The sequence below is a fragment of the Cyclopterus lumpus genome, chromosome 8 (genome assembly GCF_009769545.1).
Source record: "Cyclopterus lumpus isolate fCycLum1 chromosome 8, fCycLum1.pri, whole genome shotgun sequence".
NCBI classification, from domain to species: Eukaryota; Metazoa; Chordata; class Actinopteri; order Perciformes; family Cyclopteridae; genus Cyclopterus; species Cyclopterus lumpus.
In genome coordinates this window covers 1,183,466-1,210,965 of record NC_046973.1, presented here as the reverse complement: position 1 = coordinate 1,210,965, position 27,500 = coordinate 1,183,466, and the positions used below count along the sequence as shown (strand labels likewise).

The following is a 27,500-nucleotide window of genomic DNA, read 5'->3' as shown; positions in this document are numbered from 1 at the left end:
CGTACTGGTATTATTAGACCTTAGTGCTGATAAAGGACTCATCTCCGTACTGGTATTATTAGACCTTAGTGCTGATAAAGGACTCATCTCTGTACTGGTCTTGTTAGACCTTAGTGCTGATAAAGGACTCATCTCTGTACTGGTCTTGTTAGACCTTAGTGCTGATAAAGGACTCATCTCCGTACTGGTATTATTAGACCTTAGTGCTGATAAAGGACTCATCTCTGTACTGGTCTTGTTAGACCTTAGTGCTGATAAAGGACTCATCTCTGTACTGGTCTTGTTAGACCTTAGTGCTGATAAAGGACTCATCTCTGTACTGGTCTTGTTAGACCTTAGTGCTGCGTTCGACACCATTGATCATGACATCCTATTACAGAGACTGGATCAGTCGATTGGCATTTCAGGTACCGCACTAAGTTGGTTTAAATCCTATTTATCAGATCGATCTCAGTTTGTATTTGTAAACGATGAAGCCTCAATGACCACCAACGTTAATCACGGAGTTCCACAAGGTTCTGTGCTTGGACCAATTTTATTTACCTTATATATGCTCCCTTTGGACAACATTATCAGGAAACACTGCATAAACTTTCATTGCTATGCAGACGATACTCAATTATATCTATCGATCAAACCAGAGGAGACCAACCAGCTCGCTAGAATTCAAGAATGTCTTAAAGACATAAAAACATGGATGACCTGCAACTTCCTGATGTTAAACTCAGACAAAACTGAAGTTATTTTACTGGCCCTGAACACCTCAGAGATCAATTATCTGGTGATGTGGTTTCTGTAGACGGCATTGCCCTGGCATCCAACACCACTGTAAAGAATCTCTAGTTATCTTTGACCCAGACTTGTCCTTTAACTCCACGTTAAGCAAATCTCAAGGATTGCATTTTTTCATCTACGTAACATTTTAAAAAATCAGACACATCTTGTCTCAAAAAGATGCAGAAAAGCTGGTTCACGTTTGTTACTTCCAGACTAGATTACTGCAACTCCTTATTATCAGGCTGCTCTAATAAGTCTCTTAAATCCCTCCAGTTGATCCAGAATGCTGCAGCTCGTGTACTCACAAAAACTAAGAAAAGAGATCACATGACTCCTGTATTAGCTGCTCTGCACTGGCTCCCTGTAAAATCAAGAATCACATTTAAAATTCTTCTCCTCACCTACAAAGCCTTGATTGGTGATGCACCATCATATCTTAAGGAGCTTGTAGTACCATATTGCCCCACTAGAGAGCTGCTCACTAAATGCGGGGCTACTTGTGGTTCCTAGAGTCCTAAAAAGTAGGATGGGAGCAAGAGCCTTCAGTTATCAAGCTCCTCTTTTATGGAACCAGCTTCCACTTTCACTGAGCAGAGCCTGAACGCATCATGAGAATGTTATCATTTACCTTTAGCCAGTACTTATGTTCACTGAGTAGAGCCTGAACGCATCATGAGAATGTTATCATTTACCTTTAGCCAGTACTCATGTTCACTGAGCGGAGCCTGAACGCATCATGAGAACGTTATCATTTACCTTCAGCCAGTACTCATGTTCACTGAGCAGAGCCTGAACACATCACCATGTAACTGAAGTGAACCGCGGCTGGATCTCCTTCAGATAGATAGTTAGATTCATCTTTAAAATATGTTATCATATATATAATATATTCTGCTTTTCAGTAGAGTGAAACACTAACAAACAAACTGTAATCCTGCTGAGAAACGTGTGTCACTGAACACCTGGATCAACATGTGATGTGACCTGAACCTGTTTGTGAAGTGAGTCACACTTTCAGCCAGAATCTTCTCTGCTTCGGAAATAAATAAATTCATATGAGTGTATATATATTTATTTATATATGTATTTATACATATATGTGTATTTTTACATATTTTATATATGTAATTATACATATGTATTCTATATATGTATTTGTACATATATAAATAAATATATATGACTAAATTATTATAATATATATTAAAATTTATTATGTATAATAAATACATATATGTATTTATTTATAGAGATATTTATTTATAGATATCTATTTATATATTGTAATATATTATAATATATAAATGAGAAATATACTTATTTATTTAAATTTGTAAATAAATATAAATTGATATGAGTATATATTAATATTGTAAAGGTTAATGTATCCTGTAGATACACACACACACACACACGCATACCCTGTGTGTGTGTGTGTGTGTGTGTGCTGTAACCTGGCCGTGACTCCCTTTCAGAGGAAGAGGAGGAGGGGGGGCTCTCGAGGCGAGGAGCAGCTCTCAGGAACAAAGCTGGGCGTCTTCTACGCTTCCTCCACCAACACTATTGTTCCACAGAAACGAGCTCACAAAGCCCCATTCTAACTTCACAACCTTCACTTTCTGAGTTTCAAACGTCTCCACAACTAAAATTTATAGGTTGACGTTGTTGGTTCGTGGACTGATGTTATGAAGCCTCCAGTGCCACCATCTTGGTTTTTGTGCAACCAGAAGGAAGCGACCATATCTGGACTGAGGAGCCGTAAAGACCTGTCAATCACCTTGTAGCCCCGCCCCTAAAGCATCCCCTGCTTTATGGTCTGTTTGACTCTAAATGACCATAATTTACTAAATGAACATCACGCTGTATTGAAGAAGAAACTAGAGATTGAGACCAAAAACTAATGTTTACAATGTTTACTGAGGGAATAAATCAAGAGAAGTAGAGTCATTTATATAGACTTCTATACAACCAGAGGAGTCGCCCCCTGGTGGTCAGGAGAGAGAATGCAGCTTTAACACATGAAGCATGGACTTCTATACAACCAGAGGAGTCGCCCCCTGGTGGTCAGGAGAGAGAATGCAGCTTTAACACATGAAGCATAGACTTCTATACAACCAGAGGAGTCGCCCCCTGGTGGTCAGGAGAGAGAATGCAGCTTTAACACATGAAGCATAGACTTCTATACAACCAGAGGAGTCGCCCCCTGGTGGTCAGGAGAGAGAATGCAGCTTTAACACATGAAGCATAGACTTCTATACAACCAGAGGAGTCGCCCCTGGTGGTCAGGAGAGAGAATGCAGCTTTAACACATGAAGCATAGACTTCTATACAACCAGAGGAGTCGCCCCCTGGTGGTCAGGAGAGAGAATGCAGCTTTAACACATGAAGCATAGACTTCTATACAACCAGAGGAGTCGCCCCCTGGTGGTCAGGAAAGAGAATGCAGCTTTAACACATGAAGCATACATGGTAGCTACCTCCATGTTTTATACATTATACCTAGCATAGCTTTTAGCTCAAATCATTGCTGTGTGTAAAGACAGGAAACTCTTAAAGGGCCGGTAGTCTTTATCAGACAGTTCACAGCTTAAGGAAATCTCTCGACGTCCACACAAACCGTTGACCTTTAGTTGTGCTTCAGGCCAAACTGCACTCAAATGTTTAGAACTATAACTGAATCTCACCATTGCCGTAGTTTCTGCTTCATAAATAACGATTATCCAAATAATTGGAGGTACATTTTGAAATTCTCGCTCCTCTTTTTGCACATGAGGAGAACATTATAGATTCAGATCTTTAGCCGAGCTGCTGATCGTGTTACGTCTTCAACATTTAAACCTCGTCCCAGAGAGAAGAGACCGAGGAGCTCGTCTTCATCTCTCCATCGTCTTCATCTCTTCATCGTCTTCATCTCCATCGTTTTCATCCCTCCATCGTCTTCATCTCCATCGTCTTCAACCCTCCATCGTCTTCATCTCCATCATCTTCATCTCCATCGTCTTCATCTCTCCATCGTCTTCATCTCCATCGTCTTCAACTCCATCGTCTTCATCTCTCCATCGTCTTCATCTCTCCATCGTCTTCATCTCCATCGTCTTCAACTCTCCATCGTCTTCATCTCTCCATCATCTTCATCTCCATCGTCTTCATCTCCATCGTCTTCATCTCCATCGTCTTCAACCCTCCATCGTCTTCATCTATATATATATATATCTGTATATAAATATATATATATAAATATATATATATATATATACACATATATGTATGTGTATATATAAATATATATATATATATACACATATATGTATGTGTATATATAAATATAAATATATATATATATATATACACATATATGTATGTGTATAGATATACGTATATGCAGCAGGCGTGCCTCTCAAGCCCTTTAGAAGAAGAAGAGGGGAACAATGGTGGAAGTTGTTTCATTGAAGTTGAAACCTCGGCTTCGCTCTGCAGTCTAAACATTGCACGATGTGAAGTAATTAAAAGGACTTCTCGCCGCCTGTAGGTTCAGTTTGCGTCTCGAGTTTTAATTTCTGTGCAGATTTATTCCCATTAATTATCAAATCCAGGTCATTATCAAAGCAGCGCTCCGACCCCCGGAGGGAACGCCCGCTGTGGTTTTACCCAAAGTCTCGACTTCAAAAGCTGGCGGAGGTTAAAAGTGGAAGTTGCAGACGACTTACAGCCGCGTGTCGAAAGGCTGATCTGAGATCTGCTGTTCTCCAGGCTGCGGGGTCCGGGACCTCTTTCCCATCCTCCGATGAGGATCCTGACTGACCTTTGACCTCCCCTGACCTCTGATAGTAAACACGGCAGCGCCTTCAATCACTGTGTTTACACTGCATGAAGCGGGTCACTGAGAGAAATCAGGCGTGAGTGTGAATGTCTGCAGCCGTAACCACGGTTACCGGAGAACCACGCTGCTCCTTCCACATCCAGAGGATGACATCATCTCTGATTCAAAATGAACGTCCAGAAATCCACTGAGAGTCTTCCGGTTTTTAGGTTCTCTTCGTATGGAAGTCGTTCGGTTGTAGTTTTCAGGACACCCACGAGCACACGGCTCAGTTTGAGTGACACCATGTTTAGAGGTTACAGTTCATAACCAGGTTGTGATGGACGAGTCAAGTGAAATCGGGTTTGTAGCCACGGAATCCCAACTTTAGACTTCTGTGTAAAACTTGTTACACTGTGTTAGGAGTCACAGTTCGAATCTCACTCGGATCAGGAGTCAGTTTGATTATTATTTAGATTAGGAGTCACGGTTTGGTTCCTCTTAAGGTTGGGAGTCACCCTCTTAAGGTTAGGAGTCACGGTTTGGTTCCTCTTAAGGTTGGGAGTCACGGTTTGGTTCCTCTTAAGGTTAGGAGTCACGGTTTGGTTCCTCTTACACTTAGGAGTCACGGTTTGCTTTCTCTTAAGGTTAGGAGTCACGGTTTGGTTCCTCTTACACTTAGGAGTCACGGTTTGGTTCCTCTTACACTTGGGAGTCACGGTTTGGTTCCTCATAAGGTTGGGAGTCACGGTTTGGTTCCTCTTAAGGTTGGGAGTCACGGTTTGGTTCCTCTTACACTTAGGAGTCACGGTTTGGTTCCTCATAAGGTTGGGAGTCACGGTTTGGTTCCTCTTAAGGTTAGGAGTCACGGTTTGGTTCCTCTTACACTTAGGAGTCACGGTTTGGTTCCTCTTAAGGTTAGGAGTCACCGTTTGGTTCCTCTTAAGGTTGGGAGTCACGGTTTGGTTCCTCTTAAGGTTAGGAGTCACGGTTTGGTTCCTCTTACACTTAGGAGTCACGGTTTGGTTCCTCTTAAGGTTAGGAGTCACGGTTTGGTTCCTCTTAAGGTTGGGAGTCACGGTTTGGTTCCTCTTAAGGTTAGGAGTCACGGTTTGGTTCCTCTTAAGGTTAGGAGTCACGGTTTGGTTCCTCTTAAGGTTGGGAGTCACGGTTTGGTTCCTCTTACACTTAGGAGTCACGGTTTGGTTCCTCTTAAGGTTGGGAGTCACGGTTTGGTTCCTCTTAAGGTTAGGAGTCACGGTTTGGTTCCTCTTAAGGTTAGGAGTCACGGTTTGGTTCCTCTTAAGGTTGGGAGTCACGGTTTGTTCCTCTTAAGGTTAGGAGTCACGGTTTGGTTCCTCTTACACTTAGGAGTCACGGTTTGGTTCCTCTTACACTTAGGAGTCACGGTTTGTTTCCTCTTAAGGTTAGGAGTCACGGTTTGGTTCCTCTTAAGGTTAGGAGTCACGGTTTGGTTCCTCTTAAGGTTAAGAGTCACAGTCTAGTTCCTCTTAAAGTTAGGAGTCACGGTTTGGTTCCTCTTAAAGTTAGGAGTCACGGTTTGGTTCCTCTTACACTTAGGAGTCACGGTTTGTTTCCTCTTCAGGTTAGGAGTCACGGTATGGTTCCTCTTAAGGTTAGGAGGCACGGTCTGGTTCCTCTTAAAGTTAGGAGTCACGGTTTGGTCCCTCTTACAATTAGGAGTCACGGTTTGTTTCCTCTTCAGGTTAGGAGTCACGGTTTGGTTCCTCTTAAGGTTGGGAGTCACGGTTTGGTTCCTCTTACACTTAGGAGTCACGGTTTGTTTCCTCTTAAGGTTAGGAGTCACGGTTTGGTTCCTCTTAAGGTTGGGAGTCACGGTTTGGTTCCTCTTAAGGTTGGGAGTCACGGTTTGGTTCCTCTTACACTTAGGAGTCACGGTTTGGTTCCTCATAAGGTTGGGAGTCACGGTTTGGTTCCTCTTACACTTAGGAGTCACAGTTTGGTTCCTCTTAAGGTAAGGAGTCACAGTTTGATTCCTCTTAAAGTTAGGAGTAACAATTTGGTTCCACTTAGGGTTAGGAGTCACAGTTTGATTATTATTTAGGTTAGGAGTCACAGTTTGGTTCCACTTAAGGTTGGGAGTCACGGTTTGGTTCCTCTTAAGGTTGGGAGTCACGGTTTGGTTCCTCTTACACTTAGGAGTCACGGTTTGGTTCCTCTTAAGGTTAGGAGTCACGGTTTGGTTCCACTTAAGGTAAGGAGTCACAGTTTGGTTCCTCTTAAAGTTGGGAGTCACGGTTTGGTTCCACTTAGGGTTAGGAGTCACAGTTTGATTATTATTTAGGTTAGGAGTCACAGTTTGGTTCCACTTAAAGTTAGATGTCACAGTTTGGTTCCTCTTAAGGTTAGGAGTCACGGTTTGGTTCTTCTTAAGGTTAGGAGTCACGGTTTGGTTCTTCTTAAGGTTAGAAGTCACAGTTTGGTTCCTCTTACAGTTTGGAGTCACGGTTTGGTTCCACTTAAGGTTAGGAGTCACAGTTTGGTTCCTCTTAAGGTTAGGAGTCACAGTTTGGTTCTTCTTAAGGTTAGGAGTCACGGTTTGGTTCTTCTTAAGGTTAGAAGTCACAGTTTGGTTCTTCTTAAGGTTAGAAGTCACAGTTTGGTTCCTCTTACAGTTTGGAGTCACGGTTTGGTTCCACTTAAGGTTAGGAGTCACAGTTTGGTTCCACTTAAGGTTAGAAGTCACAGTTTGGTTCTTCTTAAGGTTAGAAGTCACAGTTTGGTTCCTCTTACAGTTTGGAGTCACGGTTTGGTTCCACTTATAGTTAGGAGTCACAGTTTGGTTCCTCTTAAGGTTAGGAGTCACAGTTTATTAGTAAGGAGTCACGCTACTGAAGACGTTTCCTTTGTCTTGCTGCTGTGATGCTTCTGAAGCCTCACGCTCACTTTTAAAGATCTCTTTTCAGAAACCAGTCCACGTGTCACAGATTTTTGCCGCAGAAGTAACTGGGTTAGCGATTGTCAAACTGGTTTCCGTGCGGTCGTGACTCCGCACGCCGCGGTGATTGTGTAGTGATTCAGAAGCTGAATGCAGCCCTCCGACTTCCAGAGTCATTGACCGTGTTTTTATAATGATGATGAGACGCAGCACAGAACCAGTAGAGCCGGAGCACCGGCACGTTCCCGTGACTGGGAGTCGGAGGGTTATTCTTCCTCGAGGCTAACGAAGCGTCTCTGCAAGAGACATCCACGCTTCACTGGATTCCTCCCAGTGAAACCAGTAGGAGACGCTTCATGGGCCACGTGAACACTTCTGACCTCACAGTTATGGATCAACTGTCATAATGTTTTAAAAGGATGAACTCACTCATGTAAAGTAGCTCAAAGACAATCCTGGTCCATTCATTAGTACTACTGTTAACTGAGCAGAGCCTGAACGCATCATGACAACGTTATCATTTACCTTCAGCCAGTACTCATGTTCACTGAGCAGAGCCTGAACGCATCATGACAACGTTATCATTTACCTTCAGCCAGTACTCATGTTCACTGAGCAGAGCCTGAACGCATCATGAGAACGTTATCATCTACCTTCAGCCAGTACTCATTTTCACTGAGCAGAGCCTGAACGCATCATGAGAACGTTATCATTTACCTTCAGCCAGTACTCATGTTCACTGAGCGGAGCCTGAACGCATCATGAGAACGTTATCATTTACCTTCAGCCAGTACTCATTTTCACTGAGCAGAGCCTGAACGCATCATGAGAACGTTATCATTTACCTTCAGCCAGTACTCATTTTCACTGAGCAGAGCCTGAACGCATCATGAGAAGTTAACATTTACCTTCAGCCAGTACTCATTTTCACTGAGCAGAGCCTGAACGCATCATGAGAAGTTAACATTTACCTTCACCCAGTACTCATCTTCACTGAGCAGAGCCTGAACGCATCATGAGAAGTTAACATTTACCTTCACCCAGTACTCATCTTCACTGAGCAGAGCCTGAACGCATCATGAGAAGTTATCATTTACCTTCAACCAGTACTCATTTTCACTGAGCAGAGCCTGAACGCATCATGAAAACGTTATCATTTACCTTCAGCCACTACTCATGTTCACTGAGCAGAGCCTGAACGCATCATGAGAACGTTATCATTTACCTTCAGCCAGTACTCATGTTCACTGAGCAGAGCCTGAACGCATCATGAGAACGTTATCATTTACCTTCAGCCAGTACTCATTTTCACTGAGCAGAGCCTGAACGCATCATGAGAAGTTAACATTTACCTTCACCCAGTACTCATGTTCACTGAGCAGAGCCTGAACGCATCATGAGAACGTTATCATTTACCTTCAGCCAGTACTCATGTTCACTGAGCAGAGCCTGAACGCATCATGAGAACGTTATCATTTACCTTCAGCCAGTACTCATTTTCACTGAGCAGAGCCTGAACGCATCATGAGAAGTTAACATTTACCTTCACCCAGTACTCATCTTCACTGAGCAGAGCCTGAACGCATCATGAGAACGTTATCATTTACCTTCAGCTACTACTCATGTTCACTGAGCAGAGCCTGAACGCATCATGAGAACGTTATCATTTACCTTCAGCTACTACTCATGTTCACTGAGCAGAGCCTGAACGCATCATGAGAACGTTATCATTTACCTTCAACCAGTACTCATGTTCACTGAGCAGAGCCTGAACGCATCATGAGAATGTTATCATTTACCTTTAGCCAGTACTCATGTTCACTGAGCAGAGCCTGAACGCATCATGAGAACGTTATCATTTACCTTCAACCAGTACTCATGTTCACTGAGCAGAGCCTGAACGCATCATGAGAATGTTATCATTTACCTTTAGCCAGTACTCATGTTCACTGAGCAGAGCCTGAACGCATCATGAGAACGTTATCATTTACCTTCAGCCAGTACTCATGTTCACTGAGCAGAGCCTGAACGCATCATGAGAACGTTATCATTTACCTTCAGCCAGTACTCATGTTCACTGAGTTGAGCCTGAACGCATCATGAGAACGTTATCATTTACCTTCAGCCAGTACTCATGTTCACTGAGCAGAGCCTGAACGCATCATGAGAACGTTATCATTTACCTTCAGCCAGTACTCATGTTCACTGAGTGGAGCCTGAACGCATCATGAGAACGTTATCATTTACCTTCAGCCAGTACTCATGTTCACTGAGCAGAGCCTGAACGCATCATGAGAACGTTATCATCTACCTTCAGCCAGTACTCATTTTCACTGAGCAGAGCCTGAACGCATCATGAGAACGTTATCATTTACCTTCAGCCAGTACTCATGTTCACTGAGCAGAGCCTGAACGCATCATGAGAAGTTAACATTTACCTTCACCCAGTACTCATCTTCACTGAGCAGAGCCTGAACGCATCATGAGAAGTTATCATTTACCTTCAACCAGTACTCATGTTCACTGAGCAGAGCCTGAACGCATCATGAGAACGTTATCATTTATTTTCAGCCAGTACTCATGTTCACTGAGCAGAGCCTGAACGCATCACCATGTAACTGAAGTTAACCCGTTGGTTCTTCGTTAGCGGTGCTGCTAACGTTACTAACACAGAAGGTTGAATAGATGTTGTTGTTTACTTCCTGTTTTAAAGCATCTAAAGCGTTGTTTGACGTGTGATTCTGTGTGTTTGGTTCCAGAGCTGCTGGGCTCCACCAAGAGGCTGAATGTGAACTACCAGGACTCAGACGGGTGAGTGATGGGGTTCGAACCCCCGAGTCCCCCTTTCAGCTCCTCGTCAACGTTTAAACTTCTCATTCTCGATTTCTCTTTTAGAGCTTTAAGATTCTTGATTCAATCTGAAATATCATAATAAAGGTCACGCAGCTCAGCTCAGACCAGAGCACCACGTGTAAATCAATCCGCCACTGAAAATAGTCCCATATTATATATAGTCCCCAACCAATAGTCCCATATTTAATCCAAACTGTATTTTGTGGCGTCTTCAGTGAGAACCAACGACTCAGACAGGGAGTCTGGATTCAATAAGAATAAACAACAGAATGAATCCATAGATTCTGTTTCAGGAGCAGCAGGTCCTTCAGCTTCCAGTCAACACTTCTGAGTGTTGACTCCTTTGTTAGGCCGGAGGGGTCAAAGGGTAGGGGTCAGGGGGTCACATGGGCCCATTACTACTTTAATATACTCTATATGTATACCTATGTGTATATATGTGTGTATATACTAGCCAACCTCCGGTTCTTTAAGTGAAGCCAAAGCTTTGTGTGTTCAAGCGTTCAAAGAACATGAAACAGCAGAAGAAGAAAGAACCAGCAGGGTTCTCTGGACTAGAAGGAACCTGGTCTCAGAATGGCAGAGGACCTAAACTAGATCCCTGTGGGACACCTTTAGTACCAGACCAGAGACCAGCAGCAGCAGTCTGAAGGTGTACAAAGCTCTAGAGGGGGGGGGGGGTCACAGCCCCCCCCCTCCATGACAGGTGGTGATGAGAGGTGAGGTCATGGGGGGGGTTTACATGGTGGTCTACAGCCTGGAACAGGAACCAGCAGAGACCAGCAGACAGACCCGCCCCCCTTACTGGTTAAAACTGTCAAGAAGAAGTACTTGTATTCATTACCGAAATACAATTACCACGACATCCATGTAGAAATACTATGTAGAGTAAAGAAGAAGTACCACAAGTACAAGTACCACAACATCCATGTAGAAATACTATGTAGAGTAAAGAAGAAGTACCACAAGTACAAGTACCACGACATCCATGTAGAATCAGTTAAAACATTGCACAATATACTTTAAAAAGGAAATGTAGGTACTTCTACTGCATTATGATGTAATGATGGTATGTTCACAGTACTTCTACTGCATTATGATGTAATGATGGTATGTTCACAGTACTTCTACTGCATTATGATGTAATGATGGTATGTTCACAGTACTTCTACTGCATTATGATGTAATGATGGTATGTTCACAGTACTGTTACTGCATTATGATGTAATGATGGTATGTTCACAGTACTGTTACTGCATTATGATGTAATGATGGTATGTTCACAGTACTGTTACTGCATTATGATGTAATGATGGTATGTTCACAGTACTGTTACTGCATTATGATGTAATGATGGTATGTTCACAGTACTGTTACTGCATTATGATGTAATGATGGTATGTTCACAGTACTGTTACTGCATTATGATGTAATGATGGTATGTTCACAGTACTGTTACTGCATTATGATGTAATGATGGTATGTTCACAGTACTTCTACTGCATTATGATGTAATGATGGTATGTTCACAGTACTGTTACTGCATTATGATGTAATGATGGTATGTTCACAGTACTGTTACTGCATTATGATGTAATGATGGTATGTTCACAGTACTGTTACTGCATTATGATGTAATGATGGTATGTTCACAGTACTGTTACTGCATTATGATGTAATGATGGTATGTTCACAGTACTGTTACTGCATTATGATGTAATGATGGTATGTTCACAGTACTTCTACTGCATTATGATGTAATGATGGTATGTTCACAGTACTGTTACTGCATTATGATGTAATGATGGTATGTTCACAGTACTTCTACTGCATTATGATGTAATGATGGTATGTTCACAGTACTTCTACTGCATTATGATGTAATGATGGTATGTTCACAGTACTTCTACTGCATTATGATGTAATGATGGTATGTTCACAGTACTTCTACTGCATTATGATGTAATGATGGTATGTTCACAGTACTGTTACTGCATTATGATGTAATGATGGTATGTTCACAGTACTTCTACCCCAGTAAAGGACCAGAGTACTTGTTCTCTCCTCCATTAGTGGTCTCTGAATGGCGGCTCACGTTACGCAACCGAGGACGTCCTCTTTGTTTTCTGAGGCCTCTGATCTGTTCTCATGTAGCCTGAAGGGAGCTCCTCATGGGGGGGGGTCAGGACAAGATGTTACGTTAAATATGAATATATATATTGTTATATATAAATATATTCAACAAGTTAAATATGAATATATATATTCATCTTGTTATGTATAAATATATTTAACAAGTAAATATGAATATATTGACATTCAACAAGATAAATATGAAGATATTCATATTTACCAAGATACATATATTTATATTCATCTTATGAATATAAATATATGTATCTGTGAAGCTCTGAGGAGATGCAGCAGGTAGTCTACCTTTCCCCGCAGCTCTGACTGAATAATTAATGATGATAATAATAATGATGATCATAATGATAATGATAATAATAATAATGATGATAATAATATTAATAATAATGATACTAATGATGATAATAATAATAATGATGCTAATGATGATAACAATTTTAATAATAATGATACTAATGATGATAATAATAATAATGATACTAATGATGATAATAATAATGATGATAATAATATTAATAATAATGATACTAATAATGATATTAATAATAATGATACTAATGATGGTAATAATATTAATAATGATACTAATGATATTAATAATAATGATACTAATGATAGTAATAATAATGATGATATCAATAATAATGATACTAATGATGATAATAATATTAATAATAATGATACTAATGATAGTAATAATAATGATGATAATAATATTAATAATAATACTAATGATGATATTAATAATAATGATACTAATGATGATAATAATATTAATGATACTAATGATATTAATAATAATGATGATATCAATAATAATGATACTAATGATAGTAATAATAATGATGATATCAATAATAATGATACTAATGATGATAATAATATTAATAATACTGATACTAATGATAGTAATAATAATGATGATAATAATATTAATAATAATACTAATGATGATATTAATAATAATGATACTAATGATGATAATAATATTAATGATACTAATGATATTAATAATAATGATGATATCAATAATAATGATACTAATGATAGTAATAATAATGATGATATCAATAATAATGATACTAATGCTGATAATAATATTAATAATAATGATACTAATGATAGTAATAATAATGATGATAATAATAATAATGATACTAATGATGATAATAATATTAATAATAATGATACTAATGATGATATTAATAATAATGATACTAATGATGATATCAATACTAATGATATTAATAATAATGATACTAATGATGATAATAATATTAATAATAATGATACTAATGATAGTAATAATAATGATGATAATAATAATAATGATACTAATGATGATAATAATATTAATAATAATGATACTAATGATGATAATAATAATGATACTAATGATGATATTAATAATAATGATACTAATAATGATAATAATATTAATAATGATACTAATGATATTAATAATAATGATGATATCAATAATAATGATACTAATGATGATAATAATATTAATAATAATGATACTAATGATGATAATAATAATGATACTAATGATGATATTAATAATAATGATACTAATGATGATAATAATATTAATAATGATACTAATGATATTAATAATAATGATGATATCAATAATAATGATACTAATGATGATAATAATATTAATAATAATGATACTAATGATAGTAATAATAATGATGATAATAATAATAATGATACTAATGATGATAATAATATTAATAATAATGATACTAATGATGATATTAATAATAATGATACTAATGATGATATCAATACTAATGATATTAATAATAATGATACTAATGATGATATCAATAATAATGATGCTAATGATGATATTAATAATAATGATACTAATGATGATACTAATGATGATAATAATATTAATAATAATGATACTAATGATGATATCAATAATAATGATATTAATGATACTAATGATGATATTAATAATAATGATACTAATGATGATGTCAATAATAATGATACTAATGATGATAGTAATATTAATAATGATGATACTAATGATGAAAAATAATAATAATGATACTAATGATGATAATAATATTAATAATAATGATACTAATGATGATATCAATAATAATGATACTAATGATGATAATAATATTAATAATGATGATAATGATAATATTGATACTAATTATGGTAATAACAGTGTCTCTGCCCTCAGGTTTTCGGCGCTGCACCATGCGGCCCTCACAGGAACCACAGAGCTGCTGTCTGCTCTGCTGGAGGCTCAGGCCTCCGTGGACGTCAAGGACAGCAACGGTAACATGACTTGTGTGTGTGTGTGTGTGTGTTTTCCATTTCTTGTGAATCTTGTACATGTACTTCTACTGCTCTACATTCATCTGACAGCTTTAGGTCACAGATTATGATTCCACTAATAAATATATAAATAATAAATGTCATATCGTAGATTATATAAAGTCATTAAAGTGAACACATTGTTGTACGATCAATAATCATAACGGATGTTGCACCTCCTAAATGACGCGTTGTGTGTTTTGGCTGAAGGGATGCGTCCGCTGCACTACGCCGCCTGGCAGGGGAAAGCCGAGTCGGTCCTGATGCTGCTCCGCTCCGGATCCTCAGTGAACGGGGTCTCTCTGGACGGACACATCCCCCTGCACCTGGCAGCCCAGTACGGGCACTACCAAGTGGTGAGTCTGTTACTACTAGTTAACACTAACTAGTGGTGAGTCTGTTACTACTAGTTAAACACTACCAAGTGGTGAGTCTGTTACTACTAGTTAAACACTACCAAGTGGTGAGTCTGTTACTACTAGTTAAACACTACCAAGTGGTGAGTCTGTTACTACTAGTTAACACTAACTACTGGTGAGTCTGTTACTACTAGTTAACACTAACTAGTGGTGAGTTTGTTACTACTAGTTAAACACTACCAAGTCTATGAGTCTGTTACTACTAGTTAACACTACCAAGTGGTGAGTCTGTTACTACTAGTTAACACTAACTAGTGGTGAGTATGCTACTACTAGTTAAACACTACCAAGTGGTGAGTCTGTTACTACTAGTTAAACACTACCAAGTGGTGAGTCTGTTACTACTAGTTAAACACTACCAAGTGGTAAGTCTGTTACTACTAGTTAACACTACCAAGTGGTGAGTCTGTTACTACTAGTTAACACTAACTACTGGTGAGTCTGTTACTACTAGTTAAACACTACCAAGTGGTGAGTCTGTTACTACTAGTTAAACACTACCAAGTGGTGAGTCTGTTACTACTAGTTAACACTACCAAGTGGTGAGTCTGTTACTACTAGTTAAACACTAACTGGTGGTGAGTCTGTTACTACTAGTTAACACTACCAAGTGGTGAGTCTGTTACTACTAGTTAACACTACCAAGTGGTGAGTCTGTTACTACTAGTTAAACACTACCAAGTGGTGAGTCTGTTACTACTAGTTAACACTAACTAGTGGTGAGTCTGTTACTACTAGTTAAACACTAACTAGTGGTAAGTCTGTTACTACTAGTTAAACACTAACTAGTGGTGAGTCTGTTACTACTAGTTAAACACTAACTAGTGGTGAGTCTGTTACTACTAGTTTACACTACCAAGTGGTGAGTCTGTTACTACTAGTTTACACTACCAAGTGGTGAGTCTGTTACTACTAGTTAAACACTACCAAGTGGTGAGTCTGTTACTACTAGTTAAACACTAACTAGTGGTGAGTCTGTTACTACTAGTTAACACTACCAAGTGGTGAGTCTGTTACTACTAGTTAAACACTACCAAGTGGTGAGTCTGTTACTACTAGTTAACACTACCAAGTGGTGAGTCTGTTACTACTAGTTAACACTAACTAGTGGTGAGTCTGTTACTACTAGTTAACACTAACTAGTGGTGAGTCTGTTACTACTAGTTAAACACTACCTAGTGGTGAGTCTGTTACTACTAGTTAAACACTAACTAGTGGTGAGTCTGTTACTACTAGTTAAACACTAACTAGTGGTAAGTCTGTTACTACTAGTTAAACACTAACTAGTGGTGAGTCTGTTACTACTAGTTAAACACTAACTAGTGGTGAGTCTGTTACTACTAGTTAACACTACCAAGTGGTGAGTCTGTTACTACTAGTTAACACTAACTAGTGGTGAGTCTGTTACTACTAGTTAAACACTAACTAGTGGTGAGTCTGTTACTACTAGTTAACACTACCAAGTGGTGAGTATGTTACTACTAGTTAAACACTAACTAGTGGTGAGTATGCTACTACTAGTTAAACACTACCAAGTGGTGAGTCTGTTACTACTAGTTAAACACTAACTAGTGGTGAGTCTGTTACTACTAGTTAACACTACCAAGTGGTGAGTCTGTTACTACTAGTTAAACACTAACTAGTGGTGAGTTTGTTACTACTAGTTAACACTACCAAGTGGTAAGTATGTTACTACTAGTTAAACACTAACTAGTGGTGAGTATGTTACTACTAGTTAAACACTACCAAGTGGTGAGTCTGTTACTACTAGTTAACACTACCAAGTGGTGAGTCTGTTACTACTAGTTAAACACTAACTAGTGGTGAGTCTGTTACTACGAGTTAAACACTACCAAGTGGTGAGTCTGTTACTACTAGTTAACACTAACTAGTGGTGAGTCTGTTACTACTAGTTAAACACTAACTAGTGGTGAGTATGTTACTACTAGTTAAACACTAACTAGTGGTGAGTCTGTTACTACTAGTTAACACTACCAAGTGGTGAATATGTTACTACTAGTTAAACACTAACTAGTGGTGAGTCTGTTACTACTAGTTAAACACTAACTAGTGGTGAGTTTGTTACTACTAGTTAACACTACCAAGTGGTAAGTATGTTACTACTATCCATCCATCCATTATCACCCGCTTATCCGGGGTCGGGTCGCGGTGGCAGCAGGTTCAGCAGGCCGACCCAGGCTTCCCTCTCACCCGCAGCACTTTCCAGCTCATTCTGGGGGATCCCGAGGCGTTCCAAGGCCAGCCGGGAGATATAATCCCTCCAGCGTGTCCTCGGTCTTCCCCGGGGCCTCCTACCAGTTGGACGTGCCCGGAAAACCTCTAATGGGAGGCGTCCAGGAGGCATCCTAACTAGATGCCCGAACCACCTCAGCTGACTCCTTTCGACACGAAGGAGCAGCGACTCGACTCCAAGCTCCCCCCTGATGTCCGAGCTCCTTACCCTATCTCTAAGGCTGAGCCCGGCCACCCTACGGAGGAAGCTCATTTCGGCCGCTTGTATCCGAGATCTCGTTCTTTCGGTCACGACCCAGAGTTCGTGACCATAGGTGAGGGTTGGAACGTAGACCGACCAGTAAATGGAGAGCTTTGCCTTCCGGCTCAGCTCCCTCTTCACTAAGACGGACCGGTACAGCGCCTGTTTTACTGCTGCAGCCGCACCGATCCGCCTATCGATCTCCCGCTCCACCTTACCCTCACTCGTGAACAAGACCCCGAGATACTTGAACTCCTTCGCTTGGGGTAGGCAGTTTGCCCCCACCTGGAGGGAGCAATCCGCCGGTTTCCGGCAGAGCACCATGGCCTCAGATTTGGAGGTGCTAACTCTCATCCCTGCCGCTTCGCACTCGGCTGCAAAACGCCCCAGTGAATGCTGGAGGTCACGGTCCGAGGAGGCAAACAGGACCACATCATCCGCAAACAGCAGAGAGGCGATCCCGAGACTCCCGAACCGGATCCTCTCCGCCCCCTGGCTGCGCCTAGATATCCTGTCCATGAAGGTCACGAACAGGACCGGTGATAAAGGGCAGCCCTGGCGGAGGCCAACACCCACCGGGAACGTGTCTGACTTACTACCGAGGAGACGAACACAGCTCCTACTGCAGGCATACAGAGACCGGATGGCCCGTGCCAACGGGTCCGGCACCCCATACTCCCGCAGCACCCCCCACAAAAAACCCCCGAGGGACCCGGTCGAAAGCCTTCTCCAGGTCTACAAAGCACATGTAAACTGGTTGGGCAAACTCCCAGGATCCCTCCAGTAATCTTGCGAGGGTAAAGAGCTGGTCCACTGTTCCACGACCGGGACGGAATCCGCACTGTTCGTCCTGAATCTGAGGTTCGACAAGCGGTCGGAGCCTCCTCTCCAGCACCCTGGCATAAGCTTTTCCCGGGAGGCTGAGCAGTGTGATACCACGATAGTTCGAGCACACTCTCCGGTCCCCCTTCTTGAAGATGGGAACCACCACCCCGGTCTGCCAGTCCATGGGCACTGTTCCCGACCCCCATGCGACACTGAAAAGGCGTGTCAACCAAGACAGCCCAACAATGTCCAGCGCTTTCAGCATCTCAGGGCGGATCTCATCCACCCCTGGCGCCTTGCCACCAAGGAGCTTTTTGACTACCTTAGCGACCTCTGCCAGGGATATGGGTGAATCCACCCCAAAGTCTTCCGGCGCTGCCCCCTCTCCGGGGGACATGTTGGCCGGGTTTAGGAGTTCCTCAAAGTGCTCTTTCCACCGCCCGACGATGTCCCCAGTCCGGGTCAGCAGTTCCCCCCCCCTGCTGAGAACAGCCTGGGGTAGACCCTGCTTTCCCTTCCTGAGCCGTCGGATGGTTTGCCAGAACTTCCTTGAGGCCAACCGAAAGTCCTTCTCCATGGCCTCCCCGAACTCCTCCCATGCCCGAGTTTTAGCCTCCGCGACCATCGTCGCTGCAGCCCTTTTGGCCCGCCGGTACCCGTCAGCTGCTTCAGGAGACCCCTGGGCCAGCCAGGCCCGAAAGGCCTCCTTCTTCAGTTTGACGGCTACCCTCACCCCCGGTGTCCACCACCGGGTTCTAGGGTTGCCGCCACGACAGGCACCGATGACCTTCCGGCTACAGCCCCGAGCAGCCGCGTCCACAATAGAGGCTTTGAACAAGGTCCACTCGGATTCCATGTCCCCAGCCTCCCTCGGGATTTGTGAGAAGTTCTTCCGGAGGTGGGAGTTGAAGACCTCCCGGACAGGATCCTCTGCCAGACGTTCCCAGTTCACCCTCACTACACGTTTGGGCTTGCCAGGTCTCTCTAGCCGAGTCCCCCGCCATCTGATCCAACTCACCACCAGGTCACCACCAGTTGACAGCTCTGCTCCTCTCTTCACCCGAGTGTCCAAGACATACGGCCGCAGATCAGATGATACGATTACAAAGTCGATCATTGATCTCCGGCCTAAGGTGTTCTGGTACCAGGTACACTTATGAGCCACCTTATGTTCGAACATGGTGTTCGTTATGGACAAACTGTGGCTAGCACAGAAGTCCAACAACAAAACACCATTCGGGTTCAGATCGGGCAAGCCGTTCCTCCCAATCACGCCCCGCCAGGTTTCTCTGTCATTGCCCACGTGAGCGTTGAAGTCTCCCAGGAGAACTATGGAGTCGGCAGGCGGCGCCCTTTCCAGGACCCCTCCCACCGACTCCAAGAAGGCCGGATACTCCGAAATGCTGTTCGGTGCATAAGCACAAACAACAGTCAGAGCCTTACTCCCCGCAACCCGTAGGCGCAGGGAGGCGACCCTCTCGTTCCCCGGGGAAAACTCCAACACAGCGGCGCTCAGCCGGGGGCTCGTGAGTATCCCCACTCCCGCCCGGCGCCTCTCACCCTGGGCAACTCCAGAAAAGGACAAAGTCCAACCCTTCTCCAGGAGCTTGGTTCCAGAGCCCATGCTGTGCGTGGAGGTGAGCCCAACTATATCTAGCTGGTACCGCTCCACCTCCTGCACCAGCTCCGGCTCTTTCCCCGCTAGTGAGGTGACGTTCCACGTCCCTAGAGCTAGTCTATGCTGCCGGCGATCGGCCCGCCCAGGTCTCCCGCCTGGCCCGCCGCCCGGTCTACATAGCACCCGACCCCGATAATTCACCCTGCGGGTGGTGGGTCCACAGGGTGACAGCTGCTCCATGTTGTTCTTTCGGGCTGAGCCCGACCGGGCCCCATGGGCGAAAGCCCGGCCACCAGACGCTCGCCGACGAGCTCCCCTCCTGGGTCTGGCTCCGGGAGGGTGCCCCGGTTTCCCTTGTCCGGGCAAGGTGGCTACAATCCGTGGGCTGCTATTCATCAGGGTTTATTGAACCGCTCTTAGTCTGGGCTCTCCCCCGAGACCTGTTTGCCTTGGGAGACCCTACCAGGGGCTGACGCCCCGGACAACATAGCTCCCAGGATCACTGAGCCACTCAAACTCCTCCACCACGTTTCATAGGTTACTACTAGTTAAACACTAACTAGTGGTGAGTCTGTTACTACTAGTTAAACACTAACTAGTGGTGAGTTTGTTACTACTAGTTAACACTACCAAGTGGTAAGTATGTTACTACTAGTTAAACACTAACAAGTGGTGAGTCTGTTACTACTAGTTAAACACTAACTAGTGGTGAGTCTGTTACTACTAGTTAACACTACCAAGTGGTAAGTATGTTACTACTAGTTAAACACTAACTAGTGGTGAGTCTGTTACTACTAGTTTACACTAACTAGTGGTAAGTCTGTTACTACTAGTTAAACACGACCAAGTGGTGAGTATGTTACTACTAGTTAACACTACCAAGTGGTGAGTCTGTTACTACTAGTTAAACACTAACTAGTGATGATTCTGTTACTACTAGTTAACACTACCAAGTGGTGAGTCTGTTACTACTAGTTCAACACTAACTAGTGGTGAGTCTGTTACTACTAGTTAACAATACCAAGTGCTGAGTCTGTTACTACTAGTTAAACACTAACTAGTGCTGAGTCTGTTACTACTAGTTAAACACTAACTAGTGGTGAGTCTGTTACTACTAGTTAAACACTAACTAGTGGTGAGTATGTTACTACTAGTTAACAATACCAAGTGCTGAGTCTGTAACTACTAGTTAAACACTAACTAGTGGTGAGTCTGTTACTACTAGTTAAACACTAACTAGTGGTGTGTCTGTTACTACTAGTAACAGACACACACACAGACAGTTTAACTCTTAATCATCAGATTAAGTCTGTATTCAAACAGCGGGCGTAAACACAAACAAGTATCTGGTAAACTGATTGTTTCTTTTTGTTTGTTTATTCTGAGGTACTTGTACTTCAGCTTAGCAGTTCTATTTCATGCTGCGTTGTACTTTTTCTTCTGTCGTATACTTTTCTAAAGTCTAAATCACATATTATTTGATGTTCTACACTCTCAGGTTTTTGATTCATTAAGTAATGTTGTTGTTTGTTTGTTTGTGTGTTTGTTTGTTCTCAGTCTGAGATGCTGCTGCAGCATCAGTCCAACCCCTGTCTGGTCAACAAGGCCAAGAAGACTCCTCTGGACCTGGCCTGTGAGTTTGGGAGAGTCCAGGTGAGCAGGTTTTTACGTTGGGGGGGTCCTTGTGGGAAATCTTATGAGGACTCACCTTCATCATCAGGACTCACCTTCATCATCAGGACTCACCTTCTTTGTGAGGACTCATCTTCATCACGAGGACTCACCTTCATCATCAGGACTCACCTTCCTTGTGAGGACTCCCCTTTCATCACGAGGACTCACCTTCATCATCAGGACTCACCTTCATCATCAGGACTCACCTTCCTTGTGAGGACTCCCCTCTCATCATGAGGACACCTTCATCATCAGGACTCACCTTCCTTGTGGGGACTCATCTTCATCACGAGGACTCACCTTCCTTGTGGGGACTCATCTTCATCACGAGGACTCACCTTCCTTGTGAGGACTCCCCTCTCATCATGAGGACACCTTCATCATCAGGACTCACCTTCCTTGTAAGGACTCCCCTTTCATCACGAGGACTCACCTTCATCATCAGGACACCTTCATCATCAGGACTCACCTTCATCATCAGGACTCACCTTCCTTGTAAGGACTCCCCTTTCATCACGAGGACTCACCTTCATCATCAGGACTCACCTTCCTTGTGAGGACTCACCTTCATCATGAGGACTCACCTTCATCATTAGGACTCACTTTCATCATGAGGACTCACCTTCATCATCAGGACTCACCTTCCTTGTAAGGACTCCCCTTTCATCATGAGGACTCACCTTCATCATCAGGACTCACCTTCATCATGAGGACTCACTTTCATCATGAGGACTCACCTTCCTTGTAAGGACTCCCCTTTCATCACGAGGACTCACCTTCATCATCAGGACTCACCTTCCTTGTGAGGACTCACCTTCATCATGAGGACTCACTTTCATCATGAGGACTCACCTTCATCATCAGTACTCACCTTCTTAGTGAGGACTCACCTTCATCATGAGGACTCCCCTTTCATCATGAGGACTCACCTTCATCATCAGGACTCACCTTCCTAGTGAGGACTCACCTTCATCATGAGGACTCCCCTTTCATCATGAGGACTCACCTTCATCATCAGGACTCACCTTCATTATCAGGACTCACTTTCATCATGAGGACTCACCTTCATCATGAGGACTCACCTTCCTTGTGGGGACTCATCTTCATCACGAGGACTCACCTTCCTTGTGGGGACTCATCTTCATCACGAGGACTCACCTTCCTTGTGAGGACTCCCATTTCATCACGAGGACTCATCTTCATCATCAGGACTCACCTTCCTTGTGAGGACTCCCCTTTCATCACGAGGACTCACCTTCCTTGTGAGGACCCATCTTCATCATCAGGACTCACCTTCCTTGTGAGGACCCATCTTCATCACGAGGACTCACCTTCCTTGTGAGGACCCATCTTTATCATGAGGACTCACCTTCCTTGTGAGGACCCATCTTCATCACGAGGACTCACCTTCCTTGTGAGGACCCATCTTCATCACGAGGACTCACCTTCCTTGTGAGGACCCATCTTCATCACGAGGACTCACCTTCCTTGTGGGGACTCATCTTCATCATGAGGACTCACCTTCCTTGTGGGGACTCATCTTCATCACGAGGACTCACCTTCCTTGTGAGGACCCATCTTCATCATGAGGACTCACCTTCCTTGTGGGGACTCATCTTCATCACGAGGACTCACCTTCCTTGTGGGGACTCACCTTCATCATGAGGACTCACCTTCCTTGTGGGGACTCATCTTCATCATGAGGACTCACCTTCCTTGTGAGGACCCATCTTCATCACGAGGACTCACCTTCCTTGTGGGGACTCATCTTCATCATGAGGACTCACCTTCCTTGTGGGGACTCATCTTCATCATGAGGACTCACCTTCCTTGTGGGGACTCATCTTCATCATGAGGACTCACCTTCCTTGTGGGGACTCATCTTCATCATGAGGACTCACCTTCCTTGTGGGGACTCACCTTCATCATGAGGACTCACCTTCCTTGTGGGGACTCATCTTCATCATGAGGACTCACCTTCCTTGTGAGGACCCATCTTCATCACGAGGACTCACCTTCCTTGTGGGGACTCATCTTCATCATGAGGACTCACCTTCCTTGTGGGGACTCATCTTCATCATGAGGACTCACCTTCCTTGTGGGGACTCATCTTTATCATGAGGACTCACCTTCCTTGTGGGGACTCATCTTCATCATGAGGACTCACCTTCCTTGTGGGGACTCATCTTCATCACGAGGACTCACCTTCCTTGTTAGGACCCATCTTTATCATGAGGACTCACCTTCCTTGTGAGCCCCCAGCTATTTTATAGGTTTCTGCTCCAAATAACGTACCCAAACTAAAAAAGGTGTATCTCTGCAACCACAAAGGCTATTTGAATAACGTTGGTGTTATAATAAAGGCAACCCATGTGTGCTTTTGTTCAGATGTGTAAATATTATTATATTTGTTACTGATTAAGAGTAAATAAAGATGAAATACAGCAAAAGTTGAATTTCCAGGTTTGCCTAGAAAGAAAAAGCACTTTCAGGATGATTATCTCTTTGAAGGATGCAGAGCAAAGGCCTCAACTCACTCAGATTATATCAACATGGACATATGTGACCAGTCTCTCTGCAAAGTTTGACTTTGAAGAAGTAAAGCAGAACAAAGTTAGAGAGGTTTTAGTACAAATAAATTAGGCGAAATGGGCATTTGGGAAATTTGAATTTTCTCATGTACCAAACCATATATTTCACTTGTATATTACTGATGGTGTTCAATACTTCCAAATATAGCAGTCTTTGTTGATTAGAAGAAGAAAAATGAGCAACATTTGTGACTGTAAGCGCTAAATTGATTAATGTTGCTGTGCTCTTTGGCTCATATCTCAGAGATGCTTTGGTGCAGAAGGATTTTGAAAAGATATTTAGAATCTGTGTGGAGTCCTCTTGCTTTGTGCTATCTGTCTTTTTCTGATAGCACCGAGCTACGTTTGCTAGTTCTGAAAACATGCTGAGTGACTCCTGACAAAATGATGATTCTGATATTTTCATAATTCTTTCAGTTGGTGTTTGAGTTGTGTGGAAATGGCTTACTGATTCTTGTAGCCCAAGTTCTCTTGTTTAATTTGCTATACAACATCAATATATTTGCTCATGTTTATTGTAAGGTTTTACACTGTCTAACTATGATGTGTAAATAGGCCCCCAGGGTGTCTGCTGGTCTCATGGTCTCCTTAATGTCTGCTGGTCTCACGGTTTACTGGTCTCATGGTCTCCTTAATGTCTGCTGGTCTCACGGTTTACTGGTCTCATGGTCTCCTGGTCTGCTTATTGTCTGCTTATTGTCTGCTGGTCTCATGGTCTCCTTAATGTCTGCTGGTCTCACGGTTTACTGGTCTCATGGTCTCCTGGTCTCCTTAATGTCTGCTGGTCTCATGGTCTCCTTAATGTCTGCTGGTCTCACGGTTTACTGGTCTCATGGTCTCCTGGTCTCCTTAATGTCTGCTGGTCTCACGGTTTACTGGTCTCGTGGTCTCCTGGTCTCCTTAATGTCTGCGGGTCTCATGGTCTCCTTAATGTCTGCTGGTCTCATGGTCCCCCCTGTTCTCCCCAGGTGTCCCAGCTGCTGCTCAGCAGCAACATGGTGGTCTCCCTGCTGGAGGGGGAGAGGAAGGAGCAGACGGACTCGGCCTTCACGACTCCACTTCACCTCGCGGCCCGAAACGGACACAAAGACATCATCCGGTAAATAAAACCCTTCACATGGAGGTCCACTCAGACCTGGACCTGGCTTATGAGGAGAATCGGGGGGGGAGCGCATGTAAGTGGCAGAACCTTTTTCTCATTTATTCCACCATGTCTGCAGGTCTCAAGTTCAGGACTCAGGTTCAGGTTTTGGACCCATGTTCAGGACACAGATTCAGGTTTAGGATCCAGGTTCAGGTCTCAGGTTCAGGACTTAGGTTCAGGTTTAGGACCCAGGTTCAGGACCAATTTTCAGGTTCAGGGCCCAGGTTCAGGTTTAGGACCATTTAGGACCCAGGTTCAGGTTCAGGACCCAGGTTCAGGTCTCATGTTGAGGACTCAGGTTCAGGTTTCCGACCCAGGTTTTGGACCCAGGTTCAAGACACAGATTCAGGTTCAGGTTTAGGATCCAGGTTCAGGTCTCAGGTTCAGGATTTAGGATTTAGGTTCAGGTTTAGGACCTATGTTTAGGACTCAGGTTCAGGACCCATGTTCAGGTTCAGGACCTGGGTTCAGGTTTAGGACCGTTTAGGACCGATGTTCAGGTTCAGGACCCACGTTTAGGACTGTGTCTGGTCTGTTCCAGTCTGCTGCTGGCTGCTGGCATCGACATCAACAAGACCACCAAGTCTGGAACGGCTCTTCATGAAGCGTCTCTGTACGGGAAGACGGAGGTGGTCCGCCTGCTGCTGGACGTGAGTGATGTCATGGGTGATGTCATGGGTGATGCCATGAGTGATGATGTCATGAGTGTGTCATGGGTGGTGTCATGAGTGGTGTCATGGGTGGTGTCATGGGTGGTGTCATGAGTGGTGTCATGGGTGGTGTCATGGGTGGTGTCATGGGTGGTGTCATGAGTGATGATGTCATGAGTGTGTCATGGGTGGTGTCATGGGTGGTGTCATGAGTGGTGTCATGGGTGGTGTCATGAGTGGTGTCATGAGTGTGTCATGGGTGGTGTCATGAGTAGTGTCATGGGTGGTGTCATGAGTGGTGTCATGGGTGGTGTCATGGGTGGTGTCATGGGTCGTGATGTCATGAGTGGTGTCATGAGTGGTGTCATGGGTGGTGTCATGGGTCGTGATGTCATGAGTGGTGTCATGAGTGGTGTCATGAGTGGTGTCATGAGTGGTGTCATGGGTGGTGTCATGGGTCGTGATGTCATGAGTGGTGTCATGAGTGATGATGTCATGGGTGGTGTCATGGGTCGTGATGTCATGAGTGGTGTCATGAGTGGTGTCATGGGTGGTGTCATGGGTCGTGATGTCATGAGTGGTGTCATGAGTGGTGTCATGGGTGGTGTCATGGGTCGTGATGTCATGAGTGGTGTCATGAGTGGTGTCATGGGTGGTGTCATGGGTGGTGTCATGGGTGGTGTCATGGGTCGTGATGTCATGAGTGGTGTCATGAGTGATGATGTCATGGGTGGTGTCATGGGTCGTGATGTCATGAGTGGTGTCATGAGTGATGATGTCATGGGTGGTGTCATGGGTGATGTCATGGGTCGTGATGTCATGAGTGGTGTCATGGGTGGTGTCATGGGTCGTGATGTCATGAGTGGTGTCATGGGTGATGATGTCATGGGTGGTGTCATGGGTCGTGATGTCATGAGTGGTGTCATGAGTGATGATGTCATGGGTGGTGTCATGGGTCGTGATGTCATGAGTGGTGTCATGAGTGATGATGTCATGGGTGGTGTCATGGGTCGTGATGTCATGAGTGGTGTCATGAGTGATGATGTCATGGGTGATGTCATGGGTCGTGATGTCATGAGTGGTGTCATGGGTGGTGTCATGGGTCGTGATGTCATGAGTGGTGTCATGAGTGGTGTCATGGGTGGTGTCATGGGTGATGCCATGAGTGATGATGTCATGAGTGGTGTCATGGGTGATGATGTCATGGGTGATGTTATGAGTGGTGTTCATGGG

At 43.3% G+C, this 27,500-nt stretch overlaps 1 protein-coding gene across 3 annotated transcripts in view; it reads left to right on the top strand.

Annotated features, from left to right (window-relative positions):
• Positions 1-27,500, top strand: part of LOC117734643 (caskin-2-like) — a 64,146-nt gene that overhangs the window by 19,987 nt on the left and 16,659 nt on the right. For all 3 annotated transcript variants that reach the window (XM_034538863.1, XM_034538862.1, XM_034538861.1), the window contains exons 3-8: positions 10,256-10,307; positions 14,716-14,813; positions 15,063-15,208; positions 21,766-21,861; positions 25,442-25,572; positions 26,159-26,267. In XM_034538863.1, the coding sequence (XP_034394754.1) occupies positions 10,256-10,307; positions 14,716-14,813; positions 15,063-15,208; positions 21,766-21,861; positions 25,442-25,572; positions 26,159-26,267 (632 nt within the window). The remainder of the gene's footprint in view (positions 1-10,255; positions 10,308-14,715; positions 14,814-15,062; positions 15,209-21,765; positions 21,862-25,441; positions 25,573-26,158; positions 26,268-27,500) is intronic.